Genomic DNA, 19,359 nt, shown 5'->3' on the forward strand with positions numbered 1-19,359 from the left:
CTTAATTTACAAACCTTAGCCAAATGTTTTGGTACAACAAACGTATCTCTCTTAAACCACCATAAAATTACTAGTAAAGCTGATCTCTCTATCGCAGCTACTGTTATCATTTCAAGAAGCGTAATTTACACGCTCTAACCTGTGTTCATATAACTAACGACTGTTTATCTCCCCTACACCATCATAAACTTACTAGTAAAGCTGGTCTCTCTGTCCCCTCTACAATAATCACAACACGTGTGAATGGCCTTCAACAAACATCCACTTTTGGCTGGGTTGTTGTATTTGAATTTATCCACAAAATGGCCCCACGTCTGAAGATAGAGCACGGGTGAATAAAAAACAGAAGATTTGTGCCCATGATATATTTGCTACTGTTTTCATTTGAAATAAGTATAGGATTTTGGTAAAAAAATTATAATTGTGAAATAGTTTGGGGAAAAGGCTTATACTACTGGTAAAAATAAAATGTATCAAAACTACTGTTGTAGTAGCAAAAAACGTCAACGGCCTATCCAAAGCAATATTGCAAGTCATTGTGCCAGGAGGGAGAAGGAAAGGGAAGGCAAAGAGTCATTGAATGGATGACTGCAAGGAATGGACGGGGCTGACCGTCTAAAATCTAACCAAAGCGGCAGAGGATCTAGATGGATGGCGGAGAACTGGGGTGCCCAAACGAAACCGATAAGGGTTAAGGGATTTAGTTAATAATGATGATGATGATGGTGATGATGATGATGATGATGATGATGATGATGATCATCATCATCATGGTGATAATGATGATGATGATGATGATGATGATGATGATCATGATGATCATGATGATGATGATGATGATGATAATGATGATGGTGATGATGATGATGCTGATAATGATGATGATGATGATGATGAAGATGATGATGATGATAATGATGATGGTGATGATGATGATGCTGATAATGATGATGATGATGATGATGAAGATGATGATGATGAGCATGGTGATAATGATGATGATGATGATGATGATGATGATGATGATAACGATGACGATGATAATGATGATGATAAACAAACAACAATTTGTTTAAAGAAGATATTTTCAATGTCGATACTAACCTGGTAGTTGAGCTGTTTACACGTGACCTTGGTTTGAGGTTGGAAGTCTAGACTGCTGTAGATGTAGTAGAGTCCTGGGTGTAGAATCTTGATGCCGTCAGACAAGACCTCGACTCCTCTGGAATGTTCTACCAGTGGGTCTGGCGTAGAGTTCTGGTGCTGCAGCAACAGGGTCGCCTTCAAATTTCCAGCTGTTGGCTCTGTGATGGACGATTTAAAATAATAAATGAATTCTGTATCTTATAAATTGAGTTTTATTTCCTAAAAATGAGAATATTCTACGAATTAAAATACATATTCATAGAGCAAAAACACAAGAGATACTGTACACATTTGAACGATAGATTTTAAAATAAAGCATTCTTTAGAGTTAAGAGCAATCATATTTTTTGGGAGATTGGAGTTTATTTCTGGAACTCGATTCAACAGAAAATTAGAATGCAAATTACATTTTATAATTTAAATCAATGACTTCATTGCAAATTCAGGAGGGAAAACGTCTAGATTCAATGACTAAGAACTCATAATTTAAGTACGACTATACTTGAACTAAAACATCTTGGTTCTAATGTTATATTTAGACTCGTGTATGTTCATTTATGTCATTTTAATAGTTTCAATATTCCGTTTCTTAATGTCGAAGCCTTTAAATTTGTTCTACTAATTATGCGAATTTAAAATTATCGTCTGCTAATCTCCTACACACCTGTGGGGTCCAAGGCCTTAACCTTAGGTTGATAAAGACGTCTGTGAACTGTTACTGGGCTTAGGAAAAATAGTTCTTTATTTATGTCCGAAACATGGTCTGAAATGGTAAATTATAATTAGTGTCGACAACATTTACCATACCATGAATAATGAATAATGAGGATAAAACAAAAATATATAATTAAACTACCTTTGCTTGTCTGGCGGCTTTCAATGTTCTAAAGTTTGGTTAAAAAAATAACATTCATTAATAGAATATATAATCAATTTTTACAAAAGAAATCTAAATTAATTGCAGTTCGATAATGAGTCAGCAGCACTAAATTTGATGTTTACAAGCTAACCAGTTTTTTTTCCGATAATTCATTAATTTAAGTTATAAATTGGAATATAAACTTCAGGGAGGAAAAAAAAGAAACAATGTTTTAGTTTGGAGTTTGTTTTACACTAGTCAAATTCTTGAAGATGTTTTCAGAAAATCGTAATAGAATAATAATTATTTTTTCACAATTTTCTTGAAAATTAAAAAAGAAACTATTTTGTGTTGTTATCAAACTATTACACATCTTTATAGTCATATATAATTATCTTTCCCGTTCGTGCCCAATGCACATGGGGCAGATAAAGTAGAGTTTATCTGTTTCAGTGACCTCGGAAAATAAAGAGATGGTTTGACCCAGCCGCTTTAATTGTCCCTTATGCGAGTCAGGTACCCATCAGAGCTAGGTGGCATCAGGGATGTTCTACTGATTTGAACCCGTATTCGAACTCGAGACTTTCGGGTTAGCAGTCTAGCGCCTTACTGCAAGGCCACGACGTCCCAAACAGTCATATTTACAAAGTTCTAACAATTTTAAAGTTCTAATATTTCGATAGTACATTGTTTAACGTCTGAGTTACCATGTCAATGATGGCAGACATCTGTTGGTGGTTGTAGGCGCAGCACTTTTCAACACCATCAGCACCACGTTCGCGGGTCAATGACCACTGTAGTACCTCGCTGTTAAAGTACTGCTTTAATTTTTTGCAGTCTATACAAGCCAAAGGTTTCTCCTAAAATTATTGGTTAAAAGAATTTAATTTTTATTAGTTAAAAATTAACTCATAGTAATCTGTTGTAAACTTTGGTACAGTTCTTCTTCTAACGTTATGAAGGATTCCCTCCAACACAAGTTAGTACTACGTGTCAACTGGTTATGCGCCATATAGGATTTGCTCTCATAGCCTTTGTCTAACCAGGAAGAAACTACTAGGCATCAGTTGTTTGATTTTGGAGTTCTTCTGCTTTAAGAGCTGCTGTCCCCAGCTATCGAGCCTCATCTGACCGAGGGTTCGATCTCGAGACTATTCGGTTTATTAACCATGAGCTTTACCGACTCAGCAACACCGACCCGTTTTGGTACAAGTTTTTTTACAATAAAGTAAAGTTTTAGTAGTAGTATTTCGCGTCATCGAGAATATGGTTGTGTGGTTTTTTGGTTAGTTGGTTCAAGTGGTTTATCGGTATTCACATTATTCTTGTGTTAGTCTATTTCACTATAAAGTATTGAGCCATTTGTTCATATAATCACGAATGAAAAGAAGGGCTGTTAGTAGGACCTCAATTTTTGCTATAAAACTCATGCCATCCTTGAGTCTACTCAGCCTATTATGGGTACCTGACTTGAGTCGGGGAAATTAAAGGTGGTAGGGCTCAATTTTAACAGCGCTATTATCTCGGATATTTTTCCTACGGATGTGCACTAGAAACTTTTGAGGTGGTAGGTGGACACTTAATATGAGTTCAGACAAACGGATGAACTCTACTTCACCTGCCCATGGACTATCTCGTCAGAAAGGTATTGTAGACTTACCTGCGACATAGATAGCTCAGCGTGGAAGACATATGCAATACAGACAGCTGTCACAATAAGAATTCCAACAAGCACCGATAAAGAAACGGTCAGTCTGAAAATAACGTGTTGAATGTCATTAAATGTAATAGAAAAATAGTTTCAAAAATAGATACAATCGTATGTATATATATATATATATATATATATATATATATATATATATATATATATATATATTATATACATATATAAATATTACATGTATCCGTTTCATTATAAAACTGAAACAGTGAATAAAGCCATATCTGTTACCAATGTTAGGTATGTTTTAATGCCATTAAATTGTAATTTATGTAGGCTATGCTTTATAATGCTACTGTTGTTCTATTAAAAATGTAATCAAGGTTGGATATGTTGTATACTGCCATATACGTACTATTTAAAAATTAATACATTTTCGAACTATTTGAAAATGTTATCACATTGAGCTTCATCAGTTAAGATAGGAGATAATATATTAGCAGCGTACTATAACCAAAGTAAATGTCACAGTAAAATCAACACAGTGTTTATTTTTTTACGGGAGGTTTTAAAATAGATCTGACGCTAAAGCAGTACTTATATTACCTTTGATACACTTTAGCAGTGTGTAAGGACTCCATGTCTTTTTCTCCTTGTGTTGGTGTTGATGAAAACATTCTGGTCAAAACTGTCAAAAAGCGCTGTGATGTTAACGAATACACGGAAAATTTCGTTAAAATAAATTAATTTATTAATATGTTAAAGACAACTGATACATCTGTAAAAAGTAAAGTTCCCTTTATAAACCTGACGGTCTATAGGGCAAGTGATGTAGAGTTCACTTGTTTCTATTACCTCGGCATATGATACATCTGTAGTGAAAAAAAAGTGTATAATGTTTTTGCATTAATAACACGGATGACAGATGTTCCTAATATGATGTATGTTCCACCTTTAGTATCACTTACACTTGTGGAGAATTTGCATTTCACACATTAGTATAAAATTATTGGTATGAATTTTTAAGTGAGAAAAAAATAATCAACTATGTGTTGAGTAAGACTGGTTAGATTGTTTTCAGTAAATTATTATTTACCTATTGAAAGTGAAACATAGCAGGGGTCTGAAATCTTTTTTTAAATTAAATTAAATTAAGAAAATATAATCATAAAAATCGTTTACAAAATAAAAAAAATTGTGTTGTTAGGGACATAATGAGCTATTTGTTTGTATATTCGTTTTATACATTGTAGCGCGAAAAACTATTTTGATATTAAAAACATTAACTTCGAATACAAATGAACTTACCCCCGACAATGTCAGCTTGTAAAACACACACAGCCGTTGATGTAATGACTAATATTAGCATGACGCGATTTTCGTTGAAAAGGAATCAAACGTGTATACAGCATAAAGAACCTATTTCTTTTCAACAACTTCAAAGAAAATATGGTGAATAGGAAAGTGGGCGGATGTTCTATTGTTTAGTAGATACCGATTTGTTTAGCCAATGTTCTTCCTATAACATAGTGAAGAAAGGGTTTAAATGAGAAGATAATCTAAAAATGTGAATAGACTACAGTGTTAGACAAACGGTCCTTCATTTTATTCCCGTTTCAGGTTTGTAGACTAGAACATCGGATTTTCCCGTGGTGGTATACATTTATAACCGCTCTCTCAGTTATATTTTTAAAACTGATGTTGTCATAGATTAGAAAGGTAGTGAGGTACTATTCGTATTGCTGTTAGAGTAGTAACAATTTATTTTTAGATCTGAATAACTTAGGATCTAAGTTAACAAACAATTAATAACACTTATATTAAAACAACAATATCCAGTGCACACCATTAATCAAACACATATTGATGAAAACTTCTCATAATACATATTTGGTAAAAAATATATTCAAAAGGTTTATAGAAATAGGTAGTAAAGTACCACTTCTAAATGCCGGTGTTCGCATAAAAGTGGAAATAATTCTACTTATGGAATCTAATATTTATATATACAAATTCATTCATTTAACTGAAACAATACTCAAGTTTTGGAATATGTACTGGCACCTCCAAACAGACAGACACAAACACACACACACAGATACACACACACACGCACGCACGCTCACATATACACACACATATATGCACGCACACTCACATACACACACATATATATATATATATATATATATATATATATATATATATATATATATATATATATATATATATATATATATATATATATATATATATATATATATATGCACGCACACTCACATAACACACACACAGATATATATATATATATATATATATATATATATATATATATATATATATATATATATGCGTGTGTGTGTGTATCTGTATATATATATATATATATATATATATATATATGAGTGTGCGTGCGTGTGTGTGTGTATCTGTGTGTGTGTGTGTTTGTGTCTGTCTGTTTCTGCGATTACAGCCTTCGGTCAATGATAATTTGTGACCTATAATCGAGCAACTTGTGTACCCACAGTCGAAGTTAAAATATACCACTTAATTTTCGACAACCCTCTTATTCAAGTTGACGTTACAACTGTAGCCGATCATACGACATTTATTGTTCAAGTTCGGGTGTTCGAAAAATTTATTGTACCGCTGAAAGTGCTGTTGCAAGTTCAGTTTTCTTTGCCTCCCATATAAGTTTGGTGTGTATTGTTTCTAAAAGTTGTCACGTTGACGACATTGAACATATATTGCGCTTGTATTAAGCTTGCATGAAATTAGATTAACGCTGCGCGTCCTGACATCGCATGTTTGAAACTCGATATCTTCGGTTGACTTTGATTTGAATGAAACAACTCCTCGTCTATTCTAGTTTATACGTTTAGTTAGTTTTAGTTAATGTTATTTTAGTTTGGTTTAGTTAAGAAATCAAAAGAATATGGAACCGCGTGGCCTAGCGGTAGAGAGCTAGACTGGTAACCCGAAATTCTCTAGTTTGAATCCGGGTCCAAGCCTACCAGCTTTGATTAGTACCTAATTCACGTTTTCAAAAAAGTGTCTGGGTATAGTACTGACCACTCTATCCCTTCACGTGTCGATGTTTCTGAAACAGATGAACACCACTTCATCTACCCCATGCGTCTTATGAACGGTTTTCCATTCGGGATAACGGCCATCGGACATACTACATTCGGTCAAGTGTCTTTCGGGAATTTGTCGTAGACCACAATGCACCACAATGCACTTTCACGACACAACCATGAACTGGTAAATCAACTAAAACTTTTCTTGTATTTGCTTCACTATTTGCATATTCAGTGCTGCGTTGCTAAATGACAAATTTGTATAGTGGCTTTCTACGACGCGAATGCAAACATTTGGAGTCCTGCCGAAATGGATAAAAACCAAATTCAAACAACTTTCCCGTTTGTAAAAACTTAAATAAGGACTTAAATGACTAAACATGGAACGAAGTAGCCTAGCGGTAAGGTTCGGCGTGGTCGAGTCGGTAAAGCTCATGGTTGCTAAACCGAAAAGTCTCGAGTTCGAACACTCGGGCAGATGAGGCTCGTTAGCTGGGGACAACCACTCTTCCAGGAGAGACAACTCCAAAATCAAACAACTGCTGCCTAATAGTTTGTTCTTGGTTGGACAAATGCTATAAAAGCAAATACAAAAAAAAATTCATAAAAAACGTTTTAATAACAAGCTTTTATGTAATAATGCACTAAAAAGTAGAAAATAATTTATAGACTACTATTTGAATAACTATAAAGAAAAGCGTGGGTCACTTTAGTATCTATTGGATACCTTTACTAATGTTAAGGAAGACACCCACGCTTTTCTTTATAGTCATTTAAATAGTAGTCTATAACTTATTTTCTACTTTTTAGTTCATTATTACATAAAACGTTTTTATGAATTTTTTTTTTCAGTACTTTTCATGTTTTATTTACTGAACGTGATGGCGCAGCTATTGAACGTACCGTGATGGCGCAGCTATTGAACGTTATGACGCGTGTGGTGTGGTTGGCTAGACATGCCTACTAATTCGGTCCAAATTTTAATTAATTCATAAAAAATTAATTAGGCATCCAATTAAGTCAAATTTAATTTCAGATTGCATTGTCTTCATGTCTTGACCCACGTGTCAAATGTGAATCGTATCGGTCAAGTAGAAGTTTCCGAATTTTCACTCCTGCGTTTCGATCTAGACTGACGACAGGGCGACGACAGAGGAAGTGAGTTAAATGAAAGCTTGTAAAAAGAAAAGCAGGCTGAAATCGGTGTCATAACCAGTTGACACGTATCCTTAATTGTGATGGAGGCGTGGTCGAGTCGGCAAAAGCTCATGGTTGATAAATTCGAAAAAAAAAAATCTCGATAATGCTCGATCCCTTCCAACACTAAAAATTAAGTACGAAGAAGAAGAAGCAGACTAGCGGCAGAGACATGCACTGCTAATCCGTAAGTCTCGAGTTCGAATCCGGGTTCAAATCAGTAGCCCGTCCCTGAGTCCACTCAACTCTGATTTGTACTCAACTTACGTTAGGGAAAGTAAAGGCGGCTGGGCATAGTGCTGACCATACTATCTCTTCATATGTAAGGGTCACAGAAACAGGCGGACTCTACTTCACTTGCCCCGTCAGGTTGGAAAGGGAACTTTACTTACAACTTTACTTACTATTAAAAAGCTAAAAACGAACCCCTATATCAGTCAACTGACTTTAAATACAATTAATTGCAGTACGATAAGCTCGATCAATTTCAAGCAGCTCGAAGCCTCTGGTAAACTTCCTGGTTAAACATTACCTCCGTAATAAGCTATTTTAGGCTATACAACATGTCATAAAATGAAAAATTGTCGCACCTTTCTAAATCATGTTCTTGCACTCTACAACGATTCAGAAACTTGGCCTATACAGAAAAGGACTTTCAAGATTAGAACTTAGGCCCATTAACAAGGCTCTTTCTTTGTAAAGTAAATACAAATACCAACACGGCCATTTTTTTGTGTATTAACTGCCATGCTATTTAAAAAAAAAATCGAAACTGAACATTTCTTGGCCCATATACTATCGGCTGTAAAAACTACAATACATCACATTTCCTGATGTAGGAAGGATAATATAATGGCGTTGATACAAGCATTGAATCTCAGTCGCTGCACTGGGTGGATTAAACAGTATTTTTCTCAAGATTGTAAGTTATAATTTTTTAATTTACAATTTTTAATAATAAAATTGATAGTGTTTTGATATAATAGTTTCTTTTTACTTTAGTTAATCAATTTTTAAAACTATTATTTGACAAATTCTTGACATATTTTAATTTTTTAATTAAAATCTTAGTTTAGAATACATAAATAAAAAAAGCACTGAATGCTATATAACTGTTTTTTTTTTAATAACAGAGGTAAATACCATATTTTTTAAAGAATGCACAAGGTCAAAGAAAATAATTAGATTGATTATTGCAGGACGCAGGAGTTTATCTTATGTTATTTAAATACATTTTTGTCACGATAAGAGTTAATACGATTGTAAGTTAATTGGACCTTAGGGGTCATCCAAAAATGACGCCATGCTTTTTTGTTGACGATTTTAACCTCCCCCGTCCCCTAAGTCACACATCTTCAAAAACACAGCCCCCCCCCCCACCCCAGCCTAAAACACCTTTAAAATTGCAGTTGCATTTTCTTTAAATCATCGACATTTTTCTGATCAATCAACACAGAGTATTTTAATCAATTCCTATTACAATTTATTAAAACAGTTTTCTAAAATGCGAAATAACGGCTAAAATTCGTTTTCTAACATTGCTTTTTATAATGACGTGACGTTACACAATCCGGATTACCCCCCCCCCCCCCCCTCTCTCATCACTCACCGTAACAAAATTACAGACCCCTTCTCCCCCTACGAACGTGACGTCATTTACGGACGACCCCTTAGTTTATCTATCGATATTCGGTATTTTAAAATTAAAATAGTGTTTAGAGAAATTGGTGGGTTGTGAGGGTGACGTTAAATACTGTACTGTAATCAGTGGCGTAGCGAGGTCGGGTGTCACCCGGTACGGCACTTAATGGTATCACCCCCTCAGAGGCGTAGCGACTCCTTCCCGTGGACAAACTTTCAATTTTCGATTTGCACCCCCCCCCCCCCTCAGATTTTTCTCTAAATATTTTACTATATCTGTAATGACGCAATATTTAAATATAGGTCGTAAATAAGTGAGAGTTAGCATTGGTTAAGCAACAACAAAAAAAAACTGATTTATTATCTCATTAAAAAAACAAAGGTGTAAACAGTTTTAAAATGCTTATAAATTCGTACGATTGAGTATTTGTTGTTTAAGGATTAAGTCTGTTGCAGTGAGGTTTTTTTTTTTTAAATTTCAGATCAATTTCAAAAGAGTAATTTAATACTAACAATGACGAACAGCACCAAATCTAGGTAATATTGAACATATCGATTTACTTGTTTTTTTTTAATTGAAAATGTAACATTTTAAAAATGTCTTACTATTGTTTGTTAGCGCTTTAAAGATGATAAAGATTAATTTATTTCATTTTCTATTTTAAAGCGACAATATTCAGAAAAATAATTAAGTGCATGTCTATTTCTAATCTTAGAATTATTCTAGCTATCAGTGCGGTGGCAGTATTGATGAGTTGTGTTGGCCTCATTTTAGTCCTGCAGCCGTCCACATCACGCCCGTTTCAAGAAAAAATGGTACGTAATTGAAACATTAGAGTATTCAATCATGTTATACATTATATATATATACTAGCTTATACCAGTGCTTCGCCACGGTGTGGATATGGATATTACCTCAGAGTAACCGAGCTGCGCGCTGGTGCGGGTCCCTATATTTGGAGCGAATATTCCTTCAGCGCATCGCGCTGCGCGCGGGTGTCGGTAGCACTCTGGTGCGAATATAGATATTCACGAAAATTAAATTACAGTAAAAAACACAAGGTGTAATTTAAACCGTCGCCGAACAACACGTTTACCCGGGCGTACGCGCCGAGAGAGAGACTTCCAAAATCTATAGCGATGACGGAATTACGGAATTACTGATACACTACCACCGGCGTTATATTATAGATAATATGCTAAAAATAGTTTACAAATTATCATCATAGTGTTATGCAATTAAAACATACTCTTAAGCATACCCTGAGAAATACAATTCCGTACATGTGCAGCTGTAAGGACATGTACACTTAGGCTACGTATACACCTACAAAAAAGCAATTTTTAACATGTTTATCCAATATATATATATAGTGTCAATCATAATGTTTAACACTGTCTAAATTATTTCAGCTTTTTGCATCAGACATAAATGCTACAAACAGTTTGACAGAAGTGACCGCTTCTTTTAACACATTTGCCCACGTTTCAGCACAATGTCTTGTCTCACTGCCTGAACATCAATCAGTAGATCGATCGGGTAAATTAACTCCTTAATTAAGTTTTAAGAAAATATTTTTTAAAAATATGCTTACATTTTTATTACCATCCACATTCTCGTATTTTTCTACTTTAAAAGATAGAGTTGTATTTACCTTTAATCGATACAACTTCTGTTGGTAAGTGAGCTTAAAGTCCATAGCAGAACTCATTCCTTACGTTTTAAGTATGTGACTAACATCCCTACTCCAAAATGCAGTCATTGTTTAATTTATATTTGTTCCGCGTAGCTGGGGCCCGTCTCTTGTTCCAGCATCAGAACTCTACACCAGACCCACTGGTAGAACATTCCAGAGGAGTCGAGGTCTTGTCTGACGGCATCAAGATTCTACAAACTGGACTCTACTACATCTACAGCAACTTACACTTCCAGGCTGGTAATGTCACCCCGTGCACGGATCTCATCCACAAGGTGATTGAAGGGTACATTACATCCATTAAATTATCCATGAATGTTACTAATCGATTTATTACCATTATTTCATGAATACAATTATTATAACGAACCTATATATATATTTAAATATATATATATATATATATATATATATATATATATATATATATATATATATATATATGTATATATATATATATATATATATATATGTAAATATATATGTATATGTATGTATATATATTATATATATTTATGTGTGTGTGTGTTATTTTTAATTTAAGGAAACCATAATTTTCCTACAAAAACAATATGGCGTTGACCGAAAACACCGGACCTACATAGCCTCGTCTAAACTCACATGTTGTGAAACGTGTGTGCTAAGTCAGGAGACGAGCTACACAGGTGGGTGTGTGACACATTTCCTTATGCTTAATTACCAATTTATGCAACACATAACAGCACTGTACCATTGTAGAGATCCAATGATTGAATACAAACGTATCTTGTGAAACTTGATTCATCAAGTGCCTGATTTATTTCTCTACCCAGCCACGACTACAATCCTACAAGCTGGTGACGTTATCCGTGTTGTAGTTTCTGGCTACGGTATGGACAATCTCCAGAGTCTGTCAAGTTTTGTTGGACTGTTTATGTTGGCGGCTGTGTAGTGTGGGGGATCAGCATGACAGCAGACGTCATTACAAAGGAGAACTGACAAACCTTGCTTATCTGTACTCTTGTGCAAAGTAGTAACAAGAGCTGCGAGATGTCTTTAAAGTGTTGCTTAATGCAATTTTAAATTATATTTTTTTGTTTTTAATTAGGCATATAATATTTTTATAACTAACAAAAAATCAAGTAAATTTAAAATACAATATTACAAAATGTAAATGTTTCTCTTTTAAGAATATGTTGTATTAAACATTTTCAGCTATTTATTTAACTATTTTTATTCGTAACTCATTCAGTTGAGAAGTGGTAACGCAACTTCAATTATTCACGAAATATTGTACTCCTGTTTCGATGCTAATACAACATTTGTCTAAGAATAAAAAAAATCTCGTAAGTAATAAATGTATCTCTAGTCGTCACTGACTTATGCGAGATAATTTCCGATGTTTAGTAATAATTGATTTGAAAAAAAATTACAAATCAACATTTGGTTGTTAGTAAAAGGATATTGCCCAGTCATTGATTTTGATTTAAATTTTAAACCTTATTGAGTTATCAATAGGTTGTTGATACTATTCGAAATAAAATATGTTTTATTTTTATTTCCGATTCAGAGTAGTTACGATTGTGGAGATATGTTTAAACTGTTTCTTAAGTAGGCCGTATCTAGTGATGTTGGTTCGTTCATGATGATGGTTGCGGAGGATGGTTGATCTAGTTTTTATATTTATCATAGATTTTATGAATTGAAATTTAATGAAAAACCATTAGTGTAAGTAAAATTTATTGTATGGATAAAATTATAAACTAAAATTAAGCTAACAACTGAAAGCCCTTTGAGGGAATTTTGAATAATTCTAATGCAATCTGTTTGATGGGTAGTTGTGTGTATATTATACGCTAGTATATAGTAGAATAAAGGGCCCGAATATTTTCACGTACGCACCAGTGTTTCTTCCAAGGGGCACTTGGTACTTTCGGAGGGGGGGGGGGAGGCGGTCTAATTTTTTTGGGAGGGAGGACACGGGTTAAAGTATATTTTCTATATTAATTCAATTTCGTTCGTAGGAGCGGTGTCTCAGACCCCCCCATCCCCGCCCCAAATAGATGCCTGGAAGAAACACTGGTACAAACTTTCATTCTCTGTTTTGTTAATATTTGGCTATGGGACATTTTTTTTTGCTTCTAAACCTTGCATGTCATTGCGCCAAAGTACTTTATTTAGAGGTTGAAAATAGCGCGTTGTGGAACAATAAAGGTTCTTTGTTTTGAAGTTGTCCATTTAGCAACCTGCCAACTTAAATCCTTGTTGAGAAACAGTAGCCTGCTAAAATCAACTGACTTTTTTTAACAGTTGTAAGGTAATGGATTTAATTGAGCAAAGTTTTGAATTTATTTCTATGGCCGATTACAATATTTTTAAATACATTTACGATATTTTAAAATTAAATAATGTAATAAAATCTGTTTGCTTTCTTTTGTTGGATTTTACTATAGAATGAACGGATTTTATGGTTTTATTATTTTCGTTACCCTAGCTAAATTTGGAAAACGTCAAACATAATTTGGTATTTTACATTTTGTCACTGAAAATGTACATAAACTTGGCATAACAAAAACATGTCGATTGAAAAAAAGTATAATTATAGTTTTGAGTATAATAAATTACTAGGAGGTAGGGTTTTTAGAAGATCGATCACCGAACTTCTGTATACGTATTATCGTTTATTTTACTTTCTCGTATATACGAAGTATAGAGAAAGTATTGTAATCGTGCAAAAAAAAAATCGAGCATTTTGCATTATCTTGACGTTTTACACCACCCTGAGTCGGAAAACAAAGTTTTGCAAACTTGTCCGTGTGTGTGTGTGTGTGTGTCTATGTGTGTCTGTAAACCCGATTATCCGAAGTGGAACTTTTTCTATTTTTAATTTTTTCAAAAGCCTATTACTTGAGTACTATTTCGAATAGATAAATGAAATTTAACAAGTAAGTAAAAGATCTCTAATTCTCTGCCTTCTGTCAAATTTTGAGTAATTGTCGTTAACCGGAAGTAGTAATTTACGTTTTTTCCGATTTCTCAAAATCGCATGTGAATTTATAAAGCACTAATAATATTCCTCAATATTATACACATTTTGTTTGGTTTGCAATTCTTTTCTCTACGAGATTCTATTCTATTTTAAAAAGTTTAAGTAAGTTCAAATGCGTAGTGTTGTATAAGAATATTCGAGAAAGTTTAAGGGAGATCACTCGCGGTTTATTTAATACTGAGAATCAGTAGTTCACAATTTTGAGTCTTTAGTGAATACACTATGGGCGAAAAACGAACTCCCATATCAGTCAGCTGAATATAATACAGTTAATTGCATTACAATACTGGATGATCGTCACTATTTAAGCTCGACCTATTTCAATGAGCTTAAAGCATGTGGTAAACTGCATGGATTGTTAAATATTATCTATTCTTTGTAATGTGCAATCTAAGGCTATCTGACAAGTCTGATTTAGAAAATACAGTCCTTGAAGACGTGCCAAAGTTCTCTTTTGCCCTCTACAACGATTCATAACCTTAACCTACAACGCCAGAATGTAGGCCAGATAAAGTCTATAACTTCGTAAGGTAAAAGCAAATACCAACGAAAACATATCTGGCGTAAAGATAAAAGTTTTCTAAAATAGCTACAATGATAAAGATTTTGCTTAGTAATCTGACCTAGATGACAACTCAATAATCCATTCTTGCTCTTTGAGGAAGTATATAATGGAGTTGATACAAGCATTGCATCTCAGTCACTACACTGGGTGGATTAAACAGCATTCTGATCAAGATTGTAAGTTATAATTTTTATTTGCAATTTTTCAATAATAAAAACGATAGTGTTTTTAAAATGGTTTCATTTTGCTTTAGTTAATCAATTCGTTCAATTATTATTTTATAAAATATTTTTTTTGTAATTAAATATCAATATCAGTTTAGACAAAATAAAAAAAACCACTGAATGCTATATAAACCTTTTTTTTAAAGAACAGAGATAAATACAATTTTTGTAAAGAGTGCCCACATGTCTAAAATAAAAACTTATATTGATTGTTGCAGGAAGCAGTAAGTAATTTTGTGTAATTTACATCAGTTTTTGTCACAATAAAAGTTAATGTTATTGTAAGCTACATTGGAAATTAATATATATATATATATAACCGAATTCTTACCGCTTACTTCGAAACTGCATATGTTACATGTTGATAAGTTTATTTCACGACATTGGGTATTTTAAAATTTAAATAGAGTATAGAGGAAACGGTGTGTATTTAGGGTGACCTCAAATCTTGTGATAAGATGACGTAATATTTAAATATAGGTCATGGCTAAGCGAGAGGTAGTATTATATTCAAAGAAAGTGTGAACACGTATGGGTATGGGCAAGTCGTCTGATATAAATAGGTCACACAGGTTGTGGTAGGAAGTATATAATGGCGTTGATACAAGCATTGTATCTCAGTCACTACCCTGGGTGGATTAATCAGCATTCTTCTTAAGATTGTAAGTTATAATTTTTTATTTGCAATCTTTCAATAATGAAAACGATAGTGCTTTGATACAATGGCTTCGTTTTACTTTATTTAATCAGTTTGTTCAATAATTATTTTATAAAATATTTTTGTAATTAAAATCTCAATATCAGTTTAGACTAAATTTAAAAAAAAAACCACTGAATTCTATATCAAACTTTTTTTTAAAGAACAGAGATAAACACAAAAATTGTTTTTAAAGAGTACACAATGTCAAAAACAAAAATTTATATTGATTGTTGCAGGAAGCAGTAAGTTATTTTCTGTAATTTACATAAGTTTTTGTCACAATAAAAGTTAATGTTATTGTAAGCTACATTGGAAATTAATATATATATATATATATATATATATATATAAAACCGAATTCTTACCGCTAACTTCGAAACTGCATATGTTACATGATGCTAAGTTTATTTAACGACATACGGTATTTTAAAATTTAAATAGTGTATAGAGAAAACGGTGTGTATTTAGCGTGACCTCAGTGTAATGACGCAATATTGAAATTTAGGTCAAAGATAAGCGAGAGATAGCATTACATTAAAAAAAGTCTTAACAGGTATTTGTTGTTTAAGGATCAAGACTGTTATCTCAGTAGTTTTTCTTTTTATTTCAGAGTGTATTTTAAAAGAGTCAATTACTCCTAAAAATGACGAACACTGCCGAATCTAAAAACTTAAATGTGATTATTCCTAGGTAAAATTAAATTTAAAATGTCGATTTAATTGTTTGTTATTGAAAATGAAATTTTTAATGCCTTAATATTGTTTGTTAACGCATTAAAAAATTATATAGGATAATTTCATTTTCCAAGTTAAAGCTACAATACTCTGAAAATTATTAATGATTTGTGTGTGTTTTTAATCATAGACTTCATTTAGCTATCAGTGCGGTGGCAGTATTAATAATCTGTATTAGTCTCATTTTAGTCCTGCATCGGTACACATTACACCCGATTCAGGAAAAAATGGTACGTAATTGAAACATTTGAGTATTCAATCATTTAATTATATATATATATATATATATATATATATATATATATATATATATATATATATATATATATATATATATATATATATATACATATATATATATATATTTATATATATATATATATATATATATATATATATATATATATATATATATATATATACATATATAGTGTCAGTCATAATGTTTAACATCCTCTAATTTATTTCAGCTTGTTGCCTCAGAAATAAATGCTACAAACCGTTCGACAGAAGTGACAACTACAATTAGCAGATTTTCCCACGTATCAGCACAATGTCTTGTCTCACTGCCTGAACATCAATCAGTAGATCGATCTGGTAAATTGACTCCTTATTTAAGTTTTAGGTAAATATTTCTAAAAAAATGTGCTTACATTTTTCTCACCATCCATATTCTCTATTATATGTATCTATCAAGGATATTTACTTTAAAAGATAGGGTTTTATTTAACTTTAATCGATACAACTTCTGTTGGTAAGTCAGCTTAAAGTCCATAGCAGTATTCACTCTTTAGGTTTTCAATGTGTGACTAACATCCCTATTCCAAAATATAATCATAGGATCTTCTCAATTGTTTAATTTATCTTTGTTCCACGTAGCTGGTGCCCGTCTCTTGTTCCAGCACCAGAACTCTACACCAGACCCACTTATAGAACATTCCAGAGGAGTCGAGGTCTTGTCTGACGGCATCAAGATTCTACACACTGGTCTCTACAACATCTACAGCAACTTACACTTCAAGGCTGGTAATATCATACCGTGCACGGAACTCACCAACAAGGTGATTGGAGGTTACATTACATCCATTAAATTATCCGTGAATGTTATTAATCGATTTATTGCCATTATGTCATGCACACAATTATTATAATGAACCTGTTTTGTACATATTTTCAATTATATATATATATATATATATATATATATATATGTGTGTGTGTGTTATTTTTAATTTAAGGAAACCATCATTTTCCTACAAAAACAATATGGCGTTGACCGAAAACATCAGACCTACGTAGCGTCGTCTCGACTCATGTGTTGCGAAACGTGTGTGCTAAGTCAGGAGACGAGCTACACAGGTGGGTGTGTGGCACATTTCCTTATGCGTAATTACCAATCTATTCAACACATAACAGCACTGTACCATTGTAGAGATCCAATGATTGAATACAAACGTATCTTGTGAATCTTAATTCACCTAGTGCCTTATTTATTTCTCTACCCAGCCACGACCACAATCCTACAAACCAGTGACGTCATCCGTGTTGTAGTTTCTGGCTACGGTATGAACCATCTCCAGAGTGAGTCAAGTTTTGTTGGACTGTTTATGTTGGCGGCTGTATAGCGTTGGGGATCAGCATATGACAGCAGACGTCAATACAAAGGAGAACTGACAACCCTTGCTTATCTTTACTTCAGTGCAGAGTAGTAACAAGTGTTGCGAGATGTCTTTAAACTGTTTGCTTAATGTAATTTTAAATCATATTATTTTTGTTTTTAATTATGCATATAATATTTTTATAACTAAAAAATAAAGTAAATATAAAATGCAATATTACAAAATGTATATGTTGTTTCTCTTTTAAGAATATGTTGTGTTAAACATTTTCAGCTATTTATTGAACTGTTTTCATTCGTCACCCATTTCGTTGAGAAATGGTAAAGCTCTTTCAATTATTCGCGAACTATTGTACTACTATTTCGATGCTAATACAACGACATTTGTCTAAGAGTGAAAAGAATCTCTTAAGTAATAAATGTATCTCTAGTCGTCACTAACTTATGCGAGATAATTTCCGATGTTTAGTAATGATTGATTTGAAAAAAAAAATACAAATCAATAATTGGTTTTTAGTAAAAGGATATTGCCCTGTCATTGATTTTTATTTAAATTTTAAACCTTATTGGGTTATCAATAGGTTGTTGAAACTAAGCGAAATGAAATATGTTATTTATTCCGATTCAGAGTAGTTACGATTGTGGAGATATGTTTAAACTGTTTCTTAAGTTGGCCGTATCTACTTATGTTGGTTCGTTCATGATGATGGTTGCGGAGGAGGGTTGATCTAGTTTTCACACCATATGATGAAGACAGATTTAAATAGAAAGAGGAAACATATGATTAATTTTACATTTTATAGACCCTTGAGTTATTTTTGTTTCAAATTTTTAGAATGTGTAGTCGTATCGCCTATAATATTGTGGCTGTTTTATTATAAAACCAAATTTTAGCATCGAATCATTTTAAATTATTTTCGAATCAGTAATTAAATTTTAAAAGTTTGCAGGACTGTATTATTTGAGTTGCAATTATTAATTACTATATTTTAATAAATAGTTATCCAAATGACACACACTAAACCAAACGTGGATTAAAAATAAACAATAGCCATTGTGTCAAAGTTTGCTTACCTTACTCATAGTGTTTATATGTATAGCGTTATTGAATTTTCATTTAATTTCTTGTATATTGTTATATAAAAAGGAAATGTTCTGATAGCTCTACCGTTGGGTTTGGGCTATAGAAAAAGAGGTAATTTTGAAA

The 19,359-nt window shown here is 32.9% G+C and overlaps 2 protein-coding genes across 2 annotated transcripts; one reads left to right on the plus strand and one right to left on the minus strand.

Annotated features, from left to right (window-relative positions):
• Positions 1 to 533: 533 nt before the first annotated feature.
• LOC131936089 (uncharacterized) lies at positions 534 to 5,015 on the minus strand. The gene is made up of 8 exons (XM_059292945.1): positions 4,977 to 5,015; positions 4,275 to 4,369; positions 3,666 to 3,759; positions 2,713 to 2,865; positions 2,003 to 2,030; positions 1,811 to 1,909; positions 1,105 to 1,304; positions 534 to 662 (listed from the first exon to the last, which is right to left on the minus strand). The coding sequence occupies exons 2-8, from the start codon at positions 4,343 to 4,345 to the stop codon at positions 534 to 536; spliced, it is 774 nt and encodes a 257-aa protein (XP_059148928.1). The 5' UTR covers positions 4,346 to 4,369; positions 4,977 to 5,015.
• An 11,428-nt stretch (positions 5,016 to 16,443) lies between these two features.
• Positions 16,444 to 18,159, plus strand: LOC131936090 (uncharacterized). The gene is made up of 6 exons (XM_059292946.1): positions 16,444 to 16,490; positions 16,665 to 16,764; positions 17,005 to 17,131; positions 17,414 to 17,595; positions 17,773 to 17,893; positions 18,041 to 18,159. Exons 1-6 carry the CDS (start codon positions 16,444 to 16,446, stop codon positions 18,157 to 18,159), a joined length of 696 nt encoding a protein of 231 aa, XP_059148929.1.
• The last annotated feature ends 1,200 nt before the right edge of the window (positions 18,160 to 19,359 follow it).

Source organism: Physella acuta, unplaced genomic scaffold (genome assembly GCF_028476545.2).
Source record: "Physella acuta isolate Inbredline_101_S28 unplaced genomic scaffold, ASM2847654v3 ptg000167l, whole genome shotgun sequence".
In the NCBI taxonomy this organism is placed as follows: domain Eukaryota; kingdom Metazoa; phylum Mollusca; class Gastropoda; family Physidae; genus Physella; species Physella acuta.

Coding starts and splice junctions, on each gene's coding strand:
- LOC131936089 (XM_059292945.1), bottom strand. CDS start 4,345: ATGTTTTCATCAACACCAACACAAGGAGAAAAAGACATGGAGTCCTTA. Junction 3,760..4,274: donor ACTGCTAAAGTGTATCAAAG/GTAATATAAGTA, acceptor CGTTATTTTCAG/ACTGACCGTTTCTTTATCGG. Junction 2,031..2,712: donor TGTCTGCCATCATTGACATG/GTAACTCAGACG, acceptor ACCAAACTTTAG/AACATTGAAAGCCGCCAGAC.
- LOC131936090 (XM_059292946.1), top strand. CDS start 16,444: ATGACGAACACTGCCGAATCTAAAAACTTAAATGTGATTATTCCTAG. Junction 16,491..16,664: donor TTAAATGTGATTATTCCTAG/GTAAAATTAAAT, acceptor TTTTAATCATAG/ACTTCATTTAGCTATCAGTG. Junction 17,132..17,413: donor TCAATCAGTAGATCGATCTG/GTAAATTGACTC, acceptor TGTTCCACGTAG/CTGGTGCCCGTCTCTTGTTC.